The sequence below is a fragment of the Macrosteles quadrilineatus genome, unplaced genomic scaffold (genome assembly GCF_028750875.1).
Source record: "Macrosteles quadrilineatus isolate MER2022 unplaced genomic scaffold, UCM_ALF_1.0 Scaffold_2__2_contigs__length_208266976, whole genome shotgun sequence".
Classification (NCBI taxonomy): Eukaryota; Metazoa; Arthropoda; class Insecta; order Hemiptera; family Cicadellidae; genus Macrosteles; species Macrosteles quadrilineatus.
The window spans coordinates 131,440,395-131,463,316 of NW_026542595.1; the positions used below are offsets into that span (position 1 = coordinate 131,440,395).

Sequence of the window (22,922 nt, forward strand, 5' to 3'; positions counted from 1 at the left end):
TAAACTAGGAGAGTGTTTGGTTAGCTTATAAAGTGATGTGATAAACTAGGAGAGTGTTTGGTTAGCTTATAAAGTGATGTGATAAACTAGGAGTGTTTAGTTAGCTTATAAAGTTTTGTGGTAAACTAGGAGAGTGTTTGGTTAGCTTATAAAGTGATGTGATAAACTAGGAGAGTGTTTGGTTAGCTTATGAAGTGATGTGATAAACTAGGAGAGTGTTTGGTTAGCTTATAAAGTGATGTGATAAACTAGGAGAGTGTTTGGTTAGCTTATAAAGTTTTGTGGTAAACTAGGAGAGTGTTTGGTTAGCTTATGAAGTGATGTGATAAACTAGGAGAGTGTTTGGTTAGCTTATAACTTTTTGTGACAGACTAGGACAGTATTTGGTTGGCTTATACAGTGATGACAAAAACAAGGAGAATGTTTGGTTAGCGTATACATTTTCGTGATAAACTAGGAATGTGTGTGGTTTGCTTGTAAAGTTTTGTCATTATGTGAGTATGTGGCCAGCTTATAAAGTTGCGTGAGTAATTGGTAGAATGATAAGTTGATGTTTGCTAATATGAATGGCGTGTTGTATGTGACAAAACGAGAGGGTGTGCGATGAATAGAAGAGAACGTGTAAAAAGTGATTGACAAAAAACTTCAGACAAAAATACATTTACATATATTAAGAAAATATTTTTTTATTTCAAAGGATATTTAATAAGCAATTGCAATTGTTAGCAAGAAAATAAACTCATGTGGTTATTTGGGAGGGTGATTTGATAAGCCAATGAGGTGTTTAATATAATGTCGAGAGAATGTAATAGAGAATTATAGAGATTGATAGTATGCATGACAATCAAATAATAATTTTAAAGTCAGTACTGTCGTATGATCATCCTTTAGGGTATATAATATTACAATGTTGAAAAGCTGATAAGGCGAATAAGGTGATAAGGTGTGTGCGTGCAGGAGTATGGGGGACTCGCACCTTCGCACATTTACGGTCACCATAAACAAAAAGAACTCCCATAGTCCATGGGGAATAAGTATCGCTGGCGGCTGTGACCAAGGCTCTCCACTCGTAGTAACAAAGGTGAGTTTATAGAAAGTTTGTAGCTTGACTAGGAACAGCCGGTTCCTTAGTTTGGATAAATAATTAAAGTTTGTAGCTTGGCTAAGACCAGCTGGTTCCTTAGTTTGGATATAGACAAAATAATTAAATATAGACAGTCCGCTGTTCTGCAATTACCATTGGTACTGGCGCACACCGCTGGGAGTGCCATGTAGTTACTGCGTTAGCGCCACGTAACTGAACGGCGCTCTCAGCGGTGTGCGCCAGAACCTATGTTAACCATAGTAACCGCAGCACCACTGCGTCTGTATTTAATTCTTTTTGTCTTTTGTCTATGGTTTGGATAAACATTATTCAATTATTTTAAGTTATTTTTCTACGTCTATTTTAGAGTCAGGTATTCGAATCCCCATGCCACTTGGACTTACGTATGATGGACTTAAAATCTGATAGTTCCTTGTTCATTTCCTACAAGGTCCGTCACTAAAATTTTTGGGTAGTTTAATTCCTACAGTTTTCATTAACTATTTTCAGCTAAAATAGGTTACATTTTTACATTTTATTTCACATTTAGTACAATAGAAGAATGTAAAACGAACTGATCCGATATTAATCGTTAGGACTTCTAATGCTATTATTTTACTTTGATAATTATCGGCTATAACCACGAATGGGTGAAATAATTAAGCCGAGGTCTCCCGGTAACAATTTTTAATTGGTTAAAAGAAGATTACATACTTTTTTGGTCCAGAAGATTTTATAGGTACATTTTTATATAATTCTCTTATGGAATGCAATTTAATATAAATTCAATACATCCCCTGTATGATCATGTGTTCTCTGTAAGAGAACATATTATTATAGTTCAAAACTATTATAATAAAGGGTGTCCCAGTAAGAACGCCGGATTTGAGGAGCGTCTTATCCTTATCTGTATTTCAATAGGAATTCCCAAATTATCAGCGATGTCACCCGTATTAGGTCCCATTTGTAGTCATGAATCGCTACACGACGTAACAACGCGTGGTCATAGTTAAAGTGCACTACAAGTACGGAAGCTGCGCACTATTTACGGCCGGGACAATGCACCAAATGATCCATCTGTCCGAAGATTGGTTTATAAGTTCGAATAAATTGGCTCAGTTCTATACTGGGGATATTTAAAGTCGCTTGTTTTCGCCAATAACCCTCAAACAATCCAAGACTTGAAGGAGGAAATGATTCGTGCCATTAATGGAATTCAACAGGAAGTGTGTGAAAAAGTGATGGAAAACTTTGTCAAGAGATGTCGAGCTTGTCAGTATTCAGCAGGTTGGCACTTACAAGACATAATACTCAATTACTAATCGGAGATATTATGCTTTAAGATTCATGTTTCATATTGTAAATTTAGCGAGAAAATATATGGTTTGTTAACATTTCAAATCCGGCGTTCTTATTGGGACACCCTTTAGTTGGTCCATTACAATGTAATAGTTTCATCAAAGACATATGGATATAGATATATGTCATAGAACTATGATAGGTTAATACCGGCCTTAATAGATTACTATAGCTAGCTGGGTAAAACAAATGTATGCAGCCTAACCATAATCACTCACTTGGCTCGGATATTTGTGAATCGCTTTCATTTATCTAGCCACATATAGATATGTTTACACATCCTATCCTATACTCTTATATGAGCAATGTTTGTTTGTATGCTTGCTTGCAAAAAGATCTCGAAAACGGCTTCGACGATTTCCTTTATATGTTGTAAATAATTAATTTCTGGCCTAACGTGTATAATGCAGTTAAAACTGCCAACAAAACTCTAATTAAGTAAAAAATGAAATTAAAAGTAAAAGCTTTTTAACATTTTCGTTATGGGTTGCTAAGTAACCATGTTGGTTGAACAAAATAACAATGAAAAAGTAAACAAAAGACTTGTACAGTAACCTGTAACATGTGTTCATAATAAGCCATCCACCCACAGTATACTAGCAAATTACAAAATACAGTACGAAAGGAAAACATCAGTTGTTACTATTGAGCAAAGAGATCACTGAAGATAACTCGATATAGGTGAAAATAGTTCCAATTTCCGATCAAATACTGACTATTTAACCCCCCAAAGTAATAAGATGTTTTAATTTTTAAAACTGTCAAAACAGTGTTTATGCAAGTATAGGCTATTATGAACGAGCCTTCATCCGAACCTTTCATCGACTGTAAAATAAATTAATATCTTGAGGATTGTCAGGTAAAAACTTCCATCATAATAAATTGAAATCCACTGAAACTTAAATAATAAAAGCCAAAACTAGTTGTAAATAAAACGTCAGTTTCCTTTATATTGCTTTTACAATCAAATTAAACTACACCGAGCCATGGCTCGGTCCCCAAGGTACTTTTAATACTCAAATTAGTTTTCCACATTGATCTTAAACTCTATAGATTGCTCAAACAAATCATTCTACCAGAAATAATTTAACTTATACCAATTCGTATCCAAAATACCGGGTGTAAAATATAGGCTAATCATAGACTATTATCGTATCGGATATCGTAGGAAGCTGAGGTTTGTTTGTATACTTGATGAGTTCATCAACCCACGTCCAGTCTAAATCGACAGGGGCCCTGTTTCATAAAACTACTAGTCTAGTATTTACTAGTCCATAGACTAGTAATACTAGTGTATTTTACAAGTCTACGTTTCAAAAACCTACTAGTGTAAAATACTAGTTACTAGTGTAGGGACTAGTATTACTAGTGGTTTTTACTAGTGTAGACAGCAATGTGTTTCATAAAGTTTTACTCTTGTAAATTACACTGGTAAATACTTGCCATTTTCTAACAACCTCTCTACACCCGTATTATTTGAAGTAGACTAGTATTTTAGAGTTATTTCATTACTCACATCATAAAAAAAATGAATTATTAAGTTCTTTTTGCAAGTGCAAATTGGCTCACGTTTGCAATTTAAGATAAAAATAGATCTGTGAGTGCTAAAATGATAATTATTTGATATAAATTACAATCAATAAATGTGGCGTAGTACAAAATGAGAGAAATAAAATTTTATAATGTATGTACAATCGCCCTATTAGAATTAATTATAATTATAAGTTATCAATTTCTGTGAGATTTTAGTCTAATTTTACTTGAGTTAAATTTCATGGTTATATCAACTATTAGCTATCACAGAGAAAAGATTTTTAAGCTTTGGGAGAAACCAAATTAAAACCGCATACCGTATTGCATACAAAGATGTAACAAATGTATCCAACGTTGCAACATTAATCAGATTATTTTACACCCAAGGCTCTCGGTTTTATTTAAAGACATTTGAATAGGAAATAATAGTAAGACAGTAATTATTTACCTATTTTGCCTGAAGGTCTTGTAGTTAACACTCGATTAACACTCGATGCGCATTTCGCCGCTCAGTGCGGCATCTTCATAGAGTATCTTCTTAAACACTACTGTTACTATGTACATATTTACAATATATTTTCCAGTCACTAACCGGTCACATTCGCGGTCGCGGTTGCCCGGCGGCGACACGAGCGACGGGGTACATTTCGTTCCGCATCCGCACTGTTGACGTGATGGACTTGTACTGGATCTGAGTGGTTGACAGTGACAGTGTTACGATCAGGGGGTGTAGTCATTGTTTGTAAGGGATGGTCGCTTTCACTTTTGCGCTGTTGCCATTTTAGTGTGGTGTTGCCAGATCGTTGGGTTTCCTCTATGTTTTGAATGAGGTTAAACAAAATGGAATTATGGTAGTCCTCTTTCTTATTTAGGAGGGTGTCAGGGTTAGTGTTAATTTGCTTATAAATTTCGTAACTTTCTTTGACTATTGCAGTAGATTTGGAGTTGGTTTTGTGGAGGATCTGTAATGACTCAGGATAAATAATTTTGTGGCCATGATTTTCTTTCAGGTGTTTGGCTACTATTGAGCTAGGGTTGGTATGATGTTGAGTGTTGTGTTCTTTGAATCTTTTGCTGAAAGTTCTGTTTGTGTAGCCGATATATTGTTTATTGCAGGGGGGCGCACATGTAATTTTATAAACTCCTCTCTCATTATCTGGGTTATCTTTGTTGGCTTCCTGTTTGTAAATGGGCACCGGATTGGTTTTGACTTTGTATGCTGGTGTGTAGCCTACTTTATTAAAGATTTTTCCTATTTTTTCTGTTGTTTTATCAGTGTATTTGATAGCTACGTATTTCTGATTTTGGTTTTCCGGGTTTGACTGATTTGAAGGTTCATTTTGTGTATTGGATTTAATTTTCTTTCGGGTTTTGCAGATCATAGTTTCTACGATTGTTGGATTGTAACCGTTATTTGATGCTATTGTTTTTATAATTTCCTTTTCTTTTTCATACTCATTTTGGTCGAGATTGTAGTTGAGAAGTCTATATGTTAGTGATCTAAAAGCTGCCATTTTTTGGTTGTAAGGATGGTTGGATTCTGCTGGTATAACTAGATCTGTTTGTGTTGGTTTCCTGAAAATTCCAATTTTAACTGTTTGGTTTTGGGTTTTAGTGACTGTTATGTCAAGAAAGCTTATAGAATGGTTTAGTTCAGTTTCCATTTTAAATTTGATGGTATTGTGTGTTTTGTTGACGTGTGTTAAGAAATTATTTGCCTGTCTTTGGTTAGCATTTAGTACGATGAAGGCATCATCAACATATCGAGCATAAAATTTGATTTTGTTGAAATAGGGGTTGTTATCTGATAATATATGTTGCTCCTCGAAATTTTGCATAAATAGCTCCGCTAAGGTGGCTGATAGTGGACCTCCCATCGGAAGACCTTTGGGGTCATAGTATGTTTTACTATTGTAAGAGAAATAGTTTTGTTCCGTTATTGTTGTTGTAATTTTAATAATATCATTTATTTCTTCTTCATCGAAATTTTCACAGTTGGTAAGTCTTTTTTTGAGTATCTCGATGGCTTCTTTTCTTGGTATGTTTCGGTACATATTGTCTACATCTATTGTTGCAAGTGTGTATCTATCTTGTATTTTAATTTTAGATATTTTCTGGATGAAGTCCTTCGTGTTTTTACATGACACTGGAGATGTGTTTGTTATGCCATTTTTTATTAAGGTGTTAACATACTTGGCGATCTTATAGGATGGTGAGGGTATGGCATTTATAACTGGTCTTATTGGATTGTTGTCCTTATGTGTTTTGATGAGTGGCTTGAATACTGGGGGTGCTGGAGAGTTATTGTAGAGGTATTTTCTAGTATCTGGATGAATAATAGAGTTATTGTCTAGGAATAGTTTGATTTGTTTGTTGTATTCCTTTGTGGGGTCTTTGATGACTGTTATTTCATTAGTCTTAAGGAAATCTTCAACTTTAGAATCAAGATCGTTGTTGTAGATTATTACGGTGGAATTTGATTTGTCTGCCGGTATTATTAGTGCTTTGTTTTGAATGAGTTTTTCTTTGATTTCATTGGCCATTTTTTGTGGATTTGTGTTTTGATGGATTGACCGTGGAGTGTTGAGTTCTTTTTCAATTATGTTAGCAATCCCGTATCTGATTTTTTCCCTGTCTTCTATTTTTACATGTTGAAGTGCAATTTCTGCATTGATAAGATTGTTGATGATGTTCTGCTTGTTATGCTTATTAGATTCAAAATGGAGTTTTTGGTTCAGTTCTAGTATTTTGGTCTCGTTTTGTTCGAATGAAATGTTTGTTAGATTTATAATCTTTGGGTAAAATTCATGTGAGTTTTGTGTGATTGTTCGGTTTGGACTTGGGTGCAGCTGTGTTAGTTTTCTTTCCTGTGTAATTTCTTTTTGTTTCTTTTCCTTGTTAACTTTTTCTGAAATATTATTTATTATATGATAGTATTCCTGGGAGTTTAACGTGTGATGAAGTGATGATTTTAATTCATTGATGATTTTATGGAGTTTTGATTTCTTTTTATATAAAAATTTTAATTCATTGTTGAGCCAAAGTTTTTTTGCTTGTTGTAATGTTTTTTGGGCAGCCTCAGATTTATTTCTGATCGTTATTGATATGTATTTCGGTATGACTGATTGAATTTTACAATGTTTGTTGTATTCAATATTGAGCTGGGTTTTCATTAGTTGAATCTGTTTATTAGTCAATTTACTGACGATTTGGTTGACTGGGACGGCTTGGCTGGCCATAATTCAATGTTTTTTTTTTTTTTTTTAACCCAGTGACAAAACCTGTATTATACAGTAATTATTTACCTATTTTGCCTGAAGGTCTTGTAGTTAACACTCGATTAACACTCGATGCGCATTTCGCCGCTCAGTGCGGCATCTTCATAGAGTATCTTCTTAAACACTACTGTTACTATGTACATATTTGTATATATGTAAATATTGTAAATATATTGTAAATATAATAAAACATATTGTAAATATGTACATAGTAACAGTAGTGTTTAAGAAGATACTCTATGAAGATGCCGCACTGAGCGGCGAAATGCGCATCGAGTGTTAATCGAGTGTTAACTACAAGACCTTCAGGCAAAATAGGTAAATAATTACTGTATAATACAGGTTTTGTCACTGGGTTAAAAAAAAAAAAAAACATTGAATTATGGCCAGCCAAGCCGTCCCAGTCAACCAAATCGTCAGTAAATTGACTAATAAACAGATTCAACTAATGAAAACCCAGCTCAATATTGAATACAACAAACATTGTAAAATTCAATCAGTCATACCGAAATACATATCAATAACGATCAGAAATAAATCTGAGGCTGCCCAAAAAACATTACAACAAGCAAAAAAACTTTGGCTCAACAATGAATTAAAATTTTTATATAAAAAGAAATCAAAACTCCATAAAATCATCAATGAATTAAAATCATCACTTCATCACACGTTAAACTCCCAGGAATACTATCATATAATAAATAATATTTCAGAAAAAGTTAACAAGGAAAAGAAACAAAAAGAAATTACACAGGAAAGAAAACTAACACAGCTGCACCCAAGTCCAAACCGAACAATCACACAAAACTCACATGAATTTTACCCAAAGATTATAAATCTAACAAACATTTCATTCGAACAAAACGAGACCAAAATACTAGAACTGAACCAAAAACTCCATTTTGAATCTAATAAGCATAACAAGCAGAACATCATCAACAATCTTATCAATGCAGAAATTGCACTTCAACATGTAAAAATAGAAGACAGGGAAAAAATCAGATACGGGATTGCTAACATAATTGAAAAAGAACTCAACACTCCACGGTCAATCCATCAAAACACAAATCCACAAAAAATGGCCAATGAAATCAAAGAAAAACTCATTCAAAACAAAGCACTAATAATACCGGCAGACAAATCAAATTCCACCGTAATAATCTACAACAACGATCTTGATTCTAAAGTTGAAGATTTCCTTAAGACTAATGAAATAACAGTCATCAAAGACCCCACAAAGGAATACAACAAACAAATCAAACTATTCCTAGACAATAACTCTATTATTCATCCAGATACTAGAAAATACCTCTACAATAACTCTCCAGCACCCCCAGTATTCAAGCCACTCATCAAAACACATAAGGACAACAATCCAATAAGACCAGTTATAAATGCCATACCCTCACCATCCTATAAGATAGCCAAGTATGTTAACACCTTAATAAAAAATGGCATAACAAACACATCTCCAGTGTCATGTAAAAACACGAAGGACTTCATCCAGAAAATATCTAAAATTAAAATACAAGATAGATACACACTTGCAACAATAGATGTAGACAATATGTACCGAAACATACCAAGAAAAGAAGCCATCGAGATACTCAAAAAAAGACTTACCAACTGTGAAAATTTCGATGAAGAAGAAATAAATGATATTATTAAAATTACAACAACAATAACGGAACAAAACTATTTCTCTTACAATAGTAAAACATACTATGACCCCAAAGGTCTTCCGATGGGAGGTCCACTATCAGCCACCTTAGCGGAGCTATTTATGCAAAATTTCGAGGAGCAACATATATTATCAGATAACAACCCCTATTTCAACAAAATCAAATTTTATGCTCGATATGTTGATGATGCCTTCATCGTACTAAATGCTAACCAAAGACAGGCAAATAATTTCTTAACACACGTCAACAAAACACACAATACCATCAAATTTAAAATGGAAACTGAACTAAACCATTCTATAAGCTTTCTTGACATAACAGTCACTAAAACCCAAAACCAAACAGTTAAAATTGGAATTTTCAGGAAACCAACACAAACAGATCTAGTTATACCAGCAGAATCCAACCATCCTTACAACCAAAAAATGGCAGCTTTTAGATCACTAACATATAGACTTCTCAACTACAATCTCGACCAAAATGAGTATGAAAAAGAAAAGGAAATTATAAAAACAATAGCATCAAATAACGGTTACAATCCAACAATCGTAGAAACTATGATCTGCAAAACCCGAAAGAAAATTAAATCCAATACACAAAATGAACCTTCAAATCAGTCAAACCCGGAAAACCAAAATCAGAAATACGTAGCTATCAAATACACTGATAAAACAACAGAAAAAATAGGAAAAATCTTTAATAAAGTAGGCTACACACCAGCATACAAAGTCAAAACCAATCCGGTGCCCATTTACAAACAGGAAGCCAACAAAGATAACCCAGATAATGAGAGAGGAGTTTATAAAATTACATGTGCGCCCCCCTGCAATAAACAATATATCGGCTACACAAACAGAACTTTCAGCAAAAGATTCAAAGAACACAACACTCAACATCATACCAACCCTAGCTCAATAGTAGCCAAACACCTGAAAGAAAATCATGGCCACAAAATTATTTATCCTGAGTCATTACAGATCCTCCACAAAACCAACTCCAAATCTACTGCAATAGTCAAAGAAAGTTACGAAATTTATAAGCAAATTAACACTAACCCTGACACCCTCCTAAATAAGAAAGAGGACTACCATAATTCCATTTTGTTTAACCTCATTCAAAACATAGAGGAAACCCAACGATCTGGCAACACCACACTAAAATGGCAACAGCGCAAAAGTGAAAGCGACCATCCCTTACAAACAATGACTACACCCCCTGATCGTAACACTGTCACTGTCAACCACTCAGATCCAGTACAAGTCCATCACGTCAACAGTGCGGATGCGGAACGAAATGTACCCCGTCGCTCGTGTCGCCGCCGGGCAACCGCGACCGCGAATGTGACCGGTTAGTGACTGGAAAATATATTGTAAATATGTACATAGTAACAGTAGTGTTTAAGAAGATACTCTATGAAGATGCCGCACTGAGCGGCGAAATGCGCATCGAGTGTTAATCGAGTGTTAACTACAAGACCTTCAGGCAAAATAGGTAAATAATTACTGTATAATACAGGTTTTGTCACTGGGTTAAAAAAAAAAAAAAAAAACATTGAATAGTAAGACACTTTTAAAGAGGAGTTGCATTGTATTTTTTGAGGTGCTTATTATTTGCTTCCCTAAATAGCTAAAACCCTGAGATAGACTAACAATTTTGTAGGCCTATATTTGATTTTTGGGCGTTGAACTGAACTGCTTATCATAAAAACATTACTTTTAATCCATTTTGGTATTCTGAATTTGTTATTCAAAGTAATAAAAAAATTAGATGTTGATCATGTTTTTTTTTATGTAAAAACATGTAAAAGTTTAATTAATGGAATAAAAAGTAAAATGAGTGGCACGGATTTGAACCAGGGACCCGCCACATGACTAGCGAGAACTCTACCTCCGAGCTACGCCATGTTTTACTATACTTGAAAACCTACTTCTCCATCGCTTGTAACGGCGTTGCAATTATTTTTTACATCAATACACGTTTAGGCTTATTATTCATGGTTTGTAGACTAAAAATTAGAATATCACCAAATGGTTTTTAACCCAAATATCCTTATGCATTCGAATATTTGAAAACATAGGTAAGGGTACTTGAAACCGTTCCAATAAACAAAATGTCATTAGAATATTTAATTACATTCAAAACTTGAGATTACTTTTCTTTACTCATAGCAAGCTTAATTTTATATGTCAGAATAAAACAAAAACTATACAAATCACAACGAATGCTTCAGCAACAGATCAATTTCCACCCAACCGTTGAGCGCCGCAACTAGGCCTATAACCGGCTACTACAATCACCGTGATGATTGCAGCGACGCGACGCCGCCGCGCCGCGCCGGCGGGCTCATTGATGAACATAAATAATAACGGTTAGATAAATAATGTGTGATTGTTTTACTTATGTGTCTATATCAATATTAATTAAAAGAAAATACTGCGTTTCTACAACTATTTACTTTTTGTATCAAATGAAAACAAAATTAAAACCCTTTATAAAGGGTTTGAAAACCCGTGATTGAGGTTAGAAATTTGTTTTGAAAGTTTACCTTGTAAAGTTGGTCACGTGACTAGTAGTTTTGGTCACGTGACTAGTAAAATACACTAGTATTTACTAGCGGTATAATAGTATATTTCATTACAAGGACCGAAAGTGGCATTTTCCGGCGCGCGCTTAAATTTTTGTGTGAGGCGAAGCCGAACACAGGGAACCCCAATTTCACGTGCGAGGCGAAGCCGAGTACGTGAGAGCTATTTTCACGTACGAGGCGAAGCCGAGGACGGGAATAATGGAGCAAGTGCCGGATAATAACTTTCGGTACGAGTTATGAACGATACTTTTCATCACGACGCAAAAATACACAAACACAGATTAGCAGACCTCAGTACTGTGTAATATTACAACTATTTTATTTCTAAATTAATTTTATTGAACATCAAAATCAAATAAAATCTTCTAAAAGAAAACCTACGTATATTTCGCAAAAAAATTGGTTAAAACAAAATAAAAGAATAAAACAACGTTTAACAAAACATACAGCTGATTCAAATGATAAAATTAAACGGTAACAAAACACTAGCGCGCGTAGAGAATAAATGGAGAACTAATTGAGAGCGAGGGAAAGTAAATTTAGAGCGAGGGAAAATCAGCTGATCCATTTTCCCTCGCCCTAAATTAGAGCTTGGGAAATGACTACTTTCATTGATGTCAGCTGTTATCGAAAATAGTTACTTTCGTTACGGAGTGATGAAAAAACGTTTTCATCACTCCGTAACGAAAGTAACTATTTTCGATAACAGCTGACATCAATGAAAGTAGCCGTTTCCCAAGCTCTAATTTAGGGCGAGGAAAAATCGATCAGCTGATTTTCCCTCGCTCTAAATTTACTTTCGTCGCTCTCAATTAGTTCTCCATTTATTCACTACGCGCGCTAGTGTTTTGTTACAGTTTAATTTAATGATTTGAATCAGCTGTTTTTATTGTTTGACAATCTAAATGTAAACATAAACAGGCATAAGCTTGTTTTGCTGTGTTTTTAGCTTAGTGCGTATTTAAAAGCGGCCAAAATATGTCTATTATTTCGGACGATTTATCGAAGAAAGCTTTAGAGATAACCAAAAATCTCCTTCCAGAGAAATCGAGAGAGAGGTATAATGAGGAGTTCAGGAAGTTTATGGACTGGTGCCAAGGACACAATGTTTTACCAAAGAATGTAAGTGACGAAGTTTTATTAGTATATTTATCTGAGAAATCTAAAAGCATGAAACCAACAACGTTGTGGAGTAAATTTTCTATGATAAAGAGTGGTTTGAAATTAAAAGAAAATGTGGATGTATCAAAATTTAACAAATCTCTAGCATTTCTTAAACGTCAATCAGTGGGTTATCAACCTACAAAAGCTAAGGTTTTTACTGAAGACGAAATTCAAAGATTCATGGTTAACGCTCCTGACAATGAATGGCTATTGAGCAAAGTCATCCTAACGCTCGGTATTTATGGAGCTTGTCGAAACCACGATCTTATAAATTTAAAAGTAGAAGATATTACAGACAATGGCAGTTTTTTTGTCGTGTTTCTCAACGATGGCAAAACACACATTAAACGCAGTTTTACCATAACCAATGACAACTGTCCATATAGACCATGTGATTTGATTCGCAAATATTTGTTATTGCGCCCCAGACAAATGAAAAGTAACCGATTTTTAATTGGTTACAGGAAGGGTAAATGCGTGGGACAAAATGTAGGGGGCCACACAATCAGTTCAATCCCAAAAAAGGTAGCAGAATACCTTAAATTAGACGAACCGGAGCGCTATACTGGACACGCCCTCAGGCGTACCTCAGCCACCATGCTAGTTGAGGGAGGAGGGGATTTACTTGCCCTTAAATCACACGGAGGTTGGAAATCCTCTAATGTCGCAGAGAGTTACATAGAAAATTCCATTGGAAGAAAATTACAACTGTCAAGAAAACTGTTTAAAAATCCGCATGCAATGAGTTCAACAGCTGCTGAGAATACAAACAGAAATGTTGTAGAAAAAACACATTCAGGAAGCCAAATAGATTTTTTTGACATTGATCATGTGTTTAACAACTCAGAAGATGAAGAATGTCCTCAGAGAAAAGTAAGGAAAGTTGATGAAACAAACACGACCACTACAAACGTTTCAACGATTCAAGAACTTCAGAAAAAACTTTTAAACGAAGGAGTGAATGTCTCCAACAATGAAAACTGTACAATAAACATAACCATAAACTTCTAATTTTTTGATTGTTAAGTAGGTTCCCTTTAGATTTTTTTATGTTTAAAAAAAGATTAATCGAGAAATATACAAAGGTTTCCTTTTAGAAGATTTTATTTTGATGTTTAAAATAAATAATTTAGAAATAAACTAGTTGTAATATTACTGAGGTCTGTTATTCTGTGTTTGTGTATTTTTGCGTCGTGATGAAAAGTATCGTTCATAACTCGTACCGAAAGTTATTTTCCGGCTCTTGCTCCATTATTCCCGTCCTCGGCTTCGCCTCGTACGTGAAAATAGCTCTCACATACTCGGCTTCGCCTCGCATGTGAAATTGGATTTTCCTGTGTTCGGCTTCGCCTCACACAAAAACTTGAGCGCGCTCCGGAAAATGCCACTTTCGGTCCTAGTAATGAAATATACTATTACCTAACCCGCCATGTTAAACTTCCCTATCCCAAGCGTGATGTATACAACTTCCTTACTTCTCGAGTGATGTAAAGTTGAAAAAAACTCACTCGGTGATGTAATGAAACCCATTTAAATAACATTGAGTGGATAACTTAAAAAATATACCTCTATGGAGCCAACGACGTTCAACGCTAGAAATCAGCTGTGTTTGAATTTTATTGTCATGCTTTGAAGAATTTTCCTAACCTAGCTTTTGTTTGTAAATGAACGTTACTGTTAGAAGATGAGTGAAATTGATAATGAAGCATATTGCTCGTGACCTCCTGAATATTGTCGGGTCAGGTAAAATCTTGTACGTTACACGTTACGCAAGAGCGTGTTTACATCACTTCGGTGAATTATGCAACTCGCCTTCGCTCGTTGCACAACATTCACCTGCGTGATGTAAAAACGCTCTTACTACACTTGTAATGTAAATAGCTATTATGAAACAGAAATTAGTAGGACAGGTAAATACGGAACTAGTATTTACTAGACTAGTAATTACTAGACTAGTATTTTTTAAGTCACAATTAATTATTGTGTTGGTTTCATTTGACAACATTGAATATATATGCTCAACTTTGATTTGATAGTTATCGTTAATAAGTTAAAACTACGGCTGTTTTTAGGATTATTCTATTATCGGGTGTGTACAGCATTCCACCTAACGTACAAGTACAAGTAAAGTACAAATCCTCCTAACAATTTCATTTTGTTACGTCAATGAATTTAGAGAAACCACGAATATAAAAACAGAAACGACAGGTCCAAAAGTAAACATGTATGCATTATTATTTAAATGTAACTGTCAAATAACGTTCTAACCATAACATTAATAATATGATCCAGCTACTAGGAGGTTACGAATTATGGATATTTATAGGCATGCACTGTGGATGCGATACTTCCTGGTGTGGATTAACGTCTTCACGAGTGAGTACTAAGACTATCTGCAGTACTATCCTGATAACCAATTCGTATATACCAAGGCAAAAATGTGGTTCAAAATCCACTATAAACTGTAGGTCCCTTAGTTGCCATTAGCTGTATGGGCTATTAATTAACAGCTGTATCTAACGGCCTTAGTCACTAACAAGACTACAAGATCGCGCCACTCATCCTACACTCATATCCATTCATTCTTGGCTTAAAATACCTACTTTGTATGGTCGCCATTTAATAAGAATGTATTATTTGTGTTATTTAAGTATTTGTTCAGGGCCAGAGACGTCGTTTGTTCATGTTTATGATCCATAATCGTACCTGTTCTAATATCCGTGGTTATAGCTTACAACGACGCGAAAGCACGACATCTTGTTCGAATAACACACAGAACTTGCACTGCTAACTATATCAGGTGATGAACACGTTTAAACAGAGTTTTAAGCCAAAAAAACTTCTTAGATTATTTACGTCACCGACTCAATAAAAGGCGTATTAAGAGTGAGACGGAGGTGTATAATGATCTTAGACTATTTATTATTGCCAACCAATAGTATCAATACTTGTAACACCTGCCGTTAACAGATGAACAAGAAATAGGGAAAACATATATTCTATCAACGTTTTATTACCTTTATACTTCATATTGTGAAACGCCAAAACCTTTAGAATTTTGAAACACAACTACAGTTAAGTTTGAATTTTAGTTGTCATCTAACTCACAAGCAGTTCTATAAATAACGGTTGAGAAATGAAAGCACATTACAACATAACACGGTTAACTAGACACAGACGAAACTGTCAACAAACGCTCTGTGTTGGTGCCAATTGTCTTTTCCACATTTCTTTGTTTTCGCAATTATCTAAATTTGCTCCAAAATAAAAGTAACACCTGGCAGCAAAAGCATAGCTACGAAATTATGTGACTATGAATGTATGAACTTGATAAAAGTCATATAAAATCAATCAATGTATGTACTTAACTAGCTGTACCCGCGGGCTTTGCCCCGTTTAACTTCACAAGTGAGCTCGTTCGCATGGCTCAATCACTTCCTGGTTGAAGTTCGTTCGCTACGCTCACTCACCTTTAGGTTGGAGCTCGTTCGCTCCGCTCACTTGCCTTCAGGTTAGCTCGTTCGCTACGCTAACTCGCTTCCAGGTTGAAGTTCGTTCGCTACGCTCACTTACCTTTTGGTTGCAAATTGGCTGTAGTCATAAATTAAAAAAAAATAATAGTGCTGCACCCTGTTGGTAATCCTTGTAACTTTAATGCTATTGAACATCATAGAACAGAACCAACTTGTTTAATAGAAACAGCTGTTAAGAATTTCCTTTTAAATATGAAAAATCACAAGGTTAACATGGGAAACTCCAGAGCCACTAGGGCGGAGCCCGACAGCCCGGTCAGAATAAAAACTACTTAGTTTTCTATTTAATGCCCAAAGAATCGGTGTACCGAATTTCAGCCTCCTAGGTAAATGGTGGTAAATTAGTGATGAGTGAGTGAGTGAGTGAGTGAGTGAGTGAGTGAGTGAGTGAGTGAGTGAGTGAGTGAGTAAGTCAGTGAGGGCTTTGCCTTTTATATATTTAGATACAGTAACGCCCCTTTTCCACCCGTTGTAATTAACCAATTTTTACGATTGAGGTGTAATTTTTAAAGCTTATGATCAAGCACACCAGTGAATCGTAATCAAAACGCAATTAATAATATGGCTTTGTGACCCAAAATATGATTTATTATTTCTAGACGTCGCTTTGAAAGACCATGTGCTACTGACCGGATGTTATTTTGCAATAATTAGTGTTCTATGGAAAATTCCTCTTTATTACGTTAGCACTATGTATAAATCGTAAAAGTAATTTATGCGTATTTATTGTTTTAATTATAAGGTCAGTTTAGGGGTTTGTTAACCTCAAAATACAAAATTATCATCGAAAACTTAAAAGGTGAAACATTTTCTGTGTTTGATTGGATGCGTTGATATTTAGTTCATTTCATGCACTTTGTAATTTTAAATTTTCATATATAGGCTATTTTTGTTCAGCCACAAAGCCATCGGTACGACGATATATTTATTTTAAGCTCTCCCGACGACATTGTATGTAGTGAAACTTTATAACTTACAACTATTGTTACTACAGCTTGTTAGTATATAAACCCATGAGAAAACCGACTGAGCTTTTTTGATAACTAGTTTGAGCTTTCAAACAGAAAAATCTCGTTGTCTTAAAAAAATTAAAATATAAACAGGTTTACACACATTTTGTATTCGTATTGAATCACCCCAGTGACTCTACAATGTAAATAGCCAGACACCAAACCCAGACGATTCACACAATGAGTAACTCAACGCTACTCTCTTCCCAACTTAATGACTCAACGGCTATTCTCGATCTGACAGAATACAGTTAGCCAAAACAAAGACTTACCTCATAGAACAAGTCTCCAACAGGGAACGAGTCTTTTACAACTTAATCCGGAGCCCATTTAAATTACAATCCCCCAACTTGCGAAATACTTGGGTTCTGAAGTATTGCCAACGAAATATCTGTAGTCACTTAATTTTGTACGACGACGCAAGTCATCAATTATGTGGAATTACTTTAGGAGTCCAAGGTTATTTTAAGCTAATTTTGCATTGTCTAACGTTTGAGTTTGAGGAAATATGATCTCCCATGGTAAAAATGAAGCTCGAATATTAAGATCAAATTATACATTCAATATGATGGTGGATTCGATGAGCCACTGCCTTTAATTCTAGAATAGGTAAAGCATATAGCAATTATCTTAAGCCATCGGCAAAATATGATACAGGTTGTTCTAATTTTGTTGAAAAAGAAGCTAATTGCTTCGACCATTTTGACTCTTTGAATAGAGTATATCAAAAGTATCTTTGTAAAGTGGAGAAATATTTAGTTCTACTTTCAGATTTTATAGGTGGAAATTTCTCATCAACCAATGGTCTAAATACCATGACGTAAATACTACATGATGTAAATTTAAGGAAAATTTAGAATTTCCCATAGCATATTCGATATTTGTAGTTATATTATTAACGATGGTTGTACCCACTGTAGCAAGTGTTATTTTTCAAAGAGGCTGTAACGGAAATAAATGGTGATGTATGAGCATACAGTATTAGTTTTACTGGTATCCATAGCTTAGCTTCTACCTAAACTCGTCGCTAAATTTTTCAAAAAGAATCTTGCTCCCTTAATTTATCTTAACTGGTGTATGCACATTTTATGTTCTGTGTTGTCCGTTGTGTATACCTTACCAAAACCTACTGTCCTGTCGCAGGTCCAGCCAGGCTCGGCTGGTGATGGAGTAGTGCAAAGAGGTGACTTGGTCCGCAAGATCTCCGACTACGACAGCCGCGACATCCGTCATCAGGATGTCCAGACGCTCTTCAAGAACGCGGGGCCTTCCATCAAACTGGTCATTTCCAGGTGAGCAAGGGTTGTGATCACGAGAGCATAGAGAAACAGAGTTAATTTCGTTACTCTGTGATGTAATCTTCTGGTATTTTGTACAATGAGCTATTGTTGATGAGTCTGAAAGCAAGAGTCCACACCGTCCCATCAACCTTCATGTGGAAGATTTCATGCCATCGTCAATTGTATTTGATGATTCTTAGCCTCAGATAGCCGTAAACGATATAGTACGGCAGAAGCTGATTTTTATTGTCTTAAAAGTTTAATAGAGGGTGGAGATTCTTCGCTGAAACCCCTAGAGACTATTAGTTTGTCACTAATGTGACAGATAGTGAAAACATGTTTGCAAAGTCGTAGGTTCACATATCGTCATAGCCAATATTAATTTAAATTAGAAAGCTCAAACCAAAGCCAAACTGGACGGAGTTTGAAAACATTACAGCAATTTGGTAAGTTTTTGTAGCATTGAGAAAATATCTGACAATTCAACGTGAAAGTGTGAACCGAGAGCCAAGATGCACCGTTGTTGCACTTGCGATTCAGTGGTGCCAATCGACCTTGTAACGCTGCCAAACCAGGGCAGCAAACGTAAACCTCCAAAACAAAATTGTGTAAACGTCTAGAACGGATATAAATATTTGTCTTACTTTATGACGATTTGATGAACATTTCCAAACAAACGGAATTTTTCTTCCATTTATGTTATATTTTCCATTTACGGTCTAAGAGATATTGATGCTGTAGTTCTTTGTGAATATTAAATACTAAGGTACATATTCGGGGAGACATAAACTTCACCTAAATCGTATTATTTTTGTAAATGCCAAATGTTCTATTCTGGTATAAATCATATTATAGTAGTAGTTTCAACAATGTTTAAGGATTTTATTAGTTTTACACGTCTGTCAGTAAAGAAAACCTCTCTTTGGGAGGAAATCTATCTTTCTAGAGGAGTAGAATTCTTAAATGAGAACAGTATCTATTAGGGAGGAGAAATATTTCCCTTGGAAAGGACAACTATATCTCTTAGAGAGGAAAAATATCCCTCTTTAAGAGGAGAAATATCTCTTAAAGAGGAGAAATATATCTCTTAGGAAGCAGAACCACCTCTCTTAGGAAGGGGAACCTCCTCTCTTGAAAAGGAGAAATATCTCTCTTATGAAGGAGAACCACCTCTCTTAGGAAGGAGAACCATCTCTCTTTGGGAAGATAACTGCCTTTTGGATGGAGACTCCATCCCCTAAGTACTCCTTAATTTGTACTGTTATAATTTACCTTGATGAATGGCCATGAAAAACGCATCTAGTATAAATAATTTCAATATTAAATACCCCCGCCGCAGCAAACCTGCAGACTAAGCGAATTTCCATTTGACTGATTGGATTTACACTGAAATGTCTACTTAAAAATATAACATTTATTCCCGATTTAAATAGAATTAGTTTAAAAAGTACTTAGGTTTGCTGCATCAGGGAGGGTGAAACTGTTTTTTTGTCAAATGTTAATAGTTAGTAAGAAATAAAAACATTTTCCAAATTTGATCAAAATATGTTCATAAACAAGCAAACTACAACAGTTTACTTATTCTCCATAAGAATAACATGGGAATTTTAAATTTACAATTTTTTGGAATTTTCTCCGTAACCATTAGGCGCATTATAACGCTTCAATATACTAAATTATTTGTTTTTTTAAGCTCTACAAAATGGTTTCAAAAGAAATTGCTAAATTTTATGTTTTTTTGTGTCAAAAATGGGAAAAACCTATTTTTACCCCATAAAACCCCCCCGTTAACCCCCGTTCCCATGGTCCGATCATGCTGGATTGCGAACTCGTTCGAATAAACGTAGGTTTACACGTTTGTACCAAATTTCATCAAAATCGGATCATTTTTGCTCGAGTTATCGTGCTAACGGACACACATATATATATATAAATATATAAATATATATATATATATATATGAATTTGAACGGATGGTGTTTTTGGACTCTAGGGACCTCAAAACGAAAAAAAAAAATCTGTCCCGCGTCCAGGTCTTACCATGAGTACTACGGTAATAGCTTATTCCCTATATGGGAAATTCGCTAAAACGTCTTCAAACTTGTTCATAATCACTGTGTTTGTCCAGGGAACACAAGGGTAGTGCCCCCGTGAGTATGCCCGGGTCTCGCGCCAGCAGTGTGCCTCCAACGGGAGCTCTTCCTCAGCCTCCCAGCACCCTCCGGGAGTCTCCGTACATCATGGCCAGCCTGAACCCCGCTCTGGTCAACCATCCTCGTCCATTCGCCGCCTCCCCGCATCGTCAGGAGCTCGAGGACGAGATGCATCTTGTCGTTGAACAGGTTAGTGGCACAATCACATTGTGGTTGAACATCTTATTAGCTCAAACAGCTTGTCATCGAACATGTTAAGTGGCACATCCGTGACACTTAGAGTTCAGTGTTCTATGGGGTTTGGATTTCTTGTAGTTTTTGTAAGGAAATGGCCGGAGCCCTCAGTCGATCGAACCAGTGACCTTCAGATTGATGACGAGCATAATAACCATTAGGTGCTGTGAAGATGTTTGACTTTTCTAACTTCTACCAATGACTGACTTTCACAGCACCTCTGATACACAGTACACTGATTCTGATGTAAAAATTTCTTGGATGCGCAGTTTGCAACGTGACATGGTCCGTCACGGTTACATAGCACCATTCAGTCATATATTTGGGAACTGTAAAGAACAGGATAGCTAATGAGTACGTATAGTTGTTGCTGAGACAGACTTTACGATAAAGGTTTGAAACCTACTATATTCCTTGGTTTGCTCGATACTTGAACAACAAGTTTGAGTCCTTTAAGATGGGAAAAAAATGTAATGGTGTTGAGATTGCGAAATACATTAAAAACCTTAATATACTACAACTTTCACTGTGAATATCTTCAAAATTTGAAATTACTAGCCCTCTTAGAGTCGTTACTACTTCTCAATCATTTATTGGTAATGAAATTGACATTTGGTTTTAAAAAGATTGATATATTCACATCACGTTAAGACGTAAGCTTGCCGCTCGTGCCGCCAGTCTCTAAACAACGCGGAACGAACTGAACTCCCTTATATCAATTGCCGAGACCTAGTTTCTGGTTTACACACGCGAAAATAGCGCGGCTGGAGAGACTTTGGCTACTCTCCAAGGAAGGCGGGGCTCCGTCAACGACACCTGTTGACCAAACGCTTAACTAAGCGAGGGAGGACGCCGTCACCACCTGCCGGCGGAATGATTAACTTCTCACGAGATGTGTCGTAAGAGTTCTATGCTCCCTGAAAGTCCATTGACATATGACCGTCTACAAAAGCCCATAAGCGATGGAGTCAAAATGAAAAGGAATGAAATAGGGTGGGAATTAAATCGTCACGTATTGCACGGACAATCTTGATTAGCAGCTGAACGACTCCGAGTGGAAACATTGCAAAGAACGTACAGAATGGGAATCTATGAAGACTATAAGATGTAGCTGAGAAAGGTAACTTATTCGTAATAAACAGTTTTTGTGAGTGCCCGTTGATCGATATCGATTGGGGCTACGAACATGTTAGGACTCATTAACGCCAGTTAGGTGTTTGGGCAGCAATGGAGCCAGAAGCGGAGGAAGACTGTAATGGGTCTCTTAGTTCCCTGACACTTTGGACCAATAATATTGTTGATAAACCAAAGTATTTAAAAATGTGAACTAGGTGGATGCACAGACAGAGGTCCCCCCTCGCTCTATCTTTTCATTTCCCTATTCCACTGCCCTCTGGTTCCATCGGCTTGGTCCTACGACTGCCCCCCTCAAAATGAATATACGTAGGCTCACACTCCCACAACCCAGTTATTGCTTTGTTATAAACAAAGCACCTGCCAAAGTGTGTATCCTATTCAATACTGAGAAGGACTAAGTACTAAAACACTCCCTACTAACTATGTGGGGAAACGTACTAAAGCAAGTGGGGAAACCACCCACTTGAACGCCATGACATCAATGCTATAAAATTTAATTAATTTAATTTAATGTAATTTAATTTAATTTAATTTAATTTAATTTAATTTAATTTAATATAATTTAGTTTAATTTAATATAATATAATTTAATTTAATTTAATATAATATAATTTAATTTAATTTATTTTAATTTCATTTAATTTATTTATTTAATTTAATTTATTAATTTAATTTAAAATTTAATTAATTTAAAATTAATTTAATTTTATTGCTATTAAATGTTTGCTATAGTATTTTTTTTTTTTTTTTTTTTTTTGTAAAGAACACGATACCTCCCCCTTTCTGTTTATTAGGCTATCGGGAACCTATACATGAGCTGGTAGCTCTGAGCTCGAATATTTTATTGTAAGAGTTTACTTATGTGAGAAGGGTTGGTTTCCTCAGAAA

The 22,922-nt window shown here is 35.5% G+C and overlaps 1 protein-coding gene across 14 annotated transcripts in view; it reads left to right on the forward strand.

Moving 5' to 3' along the window:
- The window catches only part of LOC128987570 (PDZ and LIM domain protein 3), an 80,351-nt gene that overhangs the window by 16,682 nt on the left and 40,747 nt on the right, over positions 1-22,922 (forward strand). For 7 of the 14 annotated variants that reach the window (XM_054408480.1, XM_054408481.1, XM_054408482.1 and 4 more), the window contains 2 exons: positions 18,374-18,522; positions 20,639-20,852. In XM_054408480.1, coding sequence (XP_054264455.1) covers positions 18,374-18,522; positions 20,639-20,852 — 363 coding nt within the window. Of the gene's footprint in view, positions 1-891; positions 1,082-18,373; positions 18,523-20,638; positions 20,853-22,922 lie in introns of all 14 variants that reach the window. The other 7 variants (XM_054408489.1, XM_054408493.1, XM_054408492.1 and 4 more) reach the window with 3 other exon arrangements.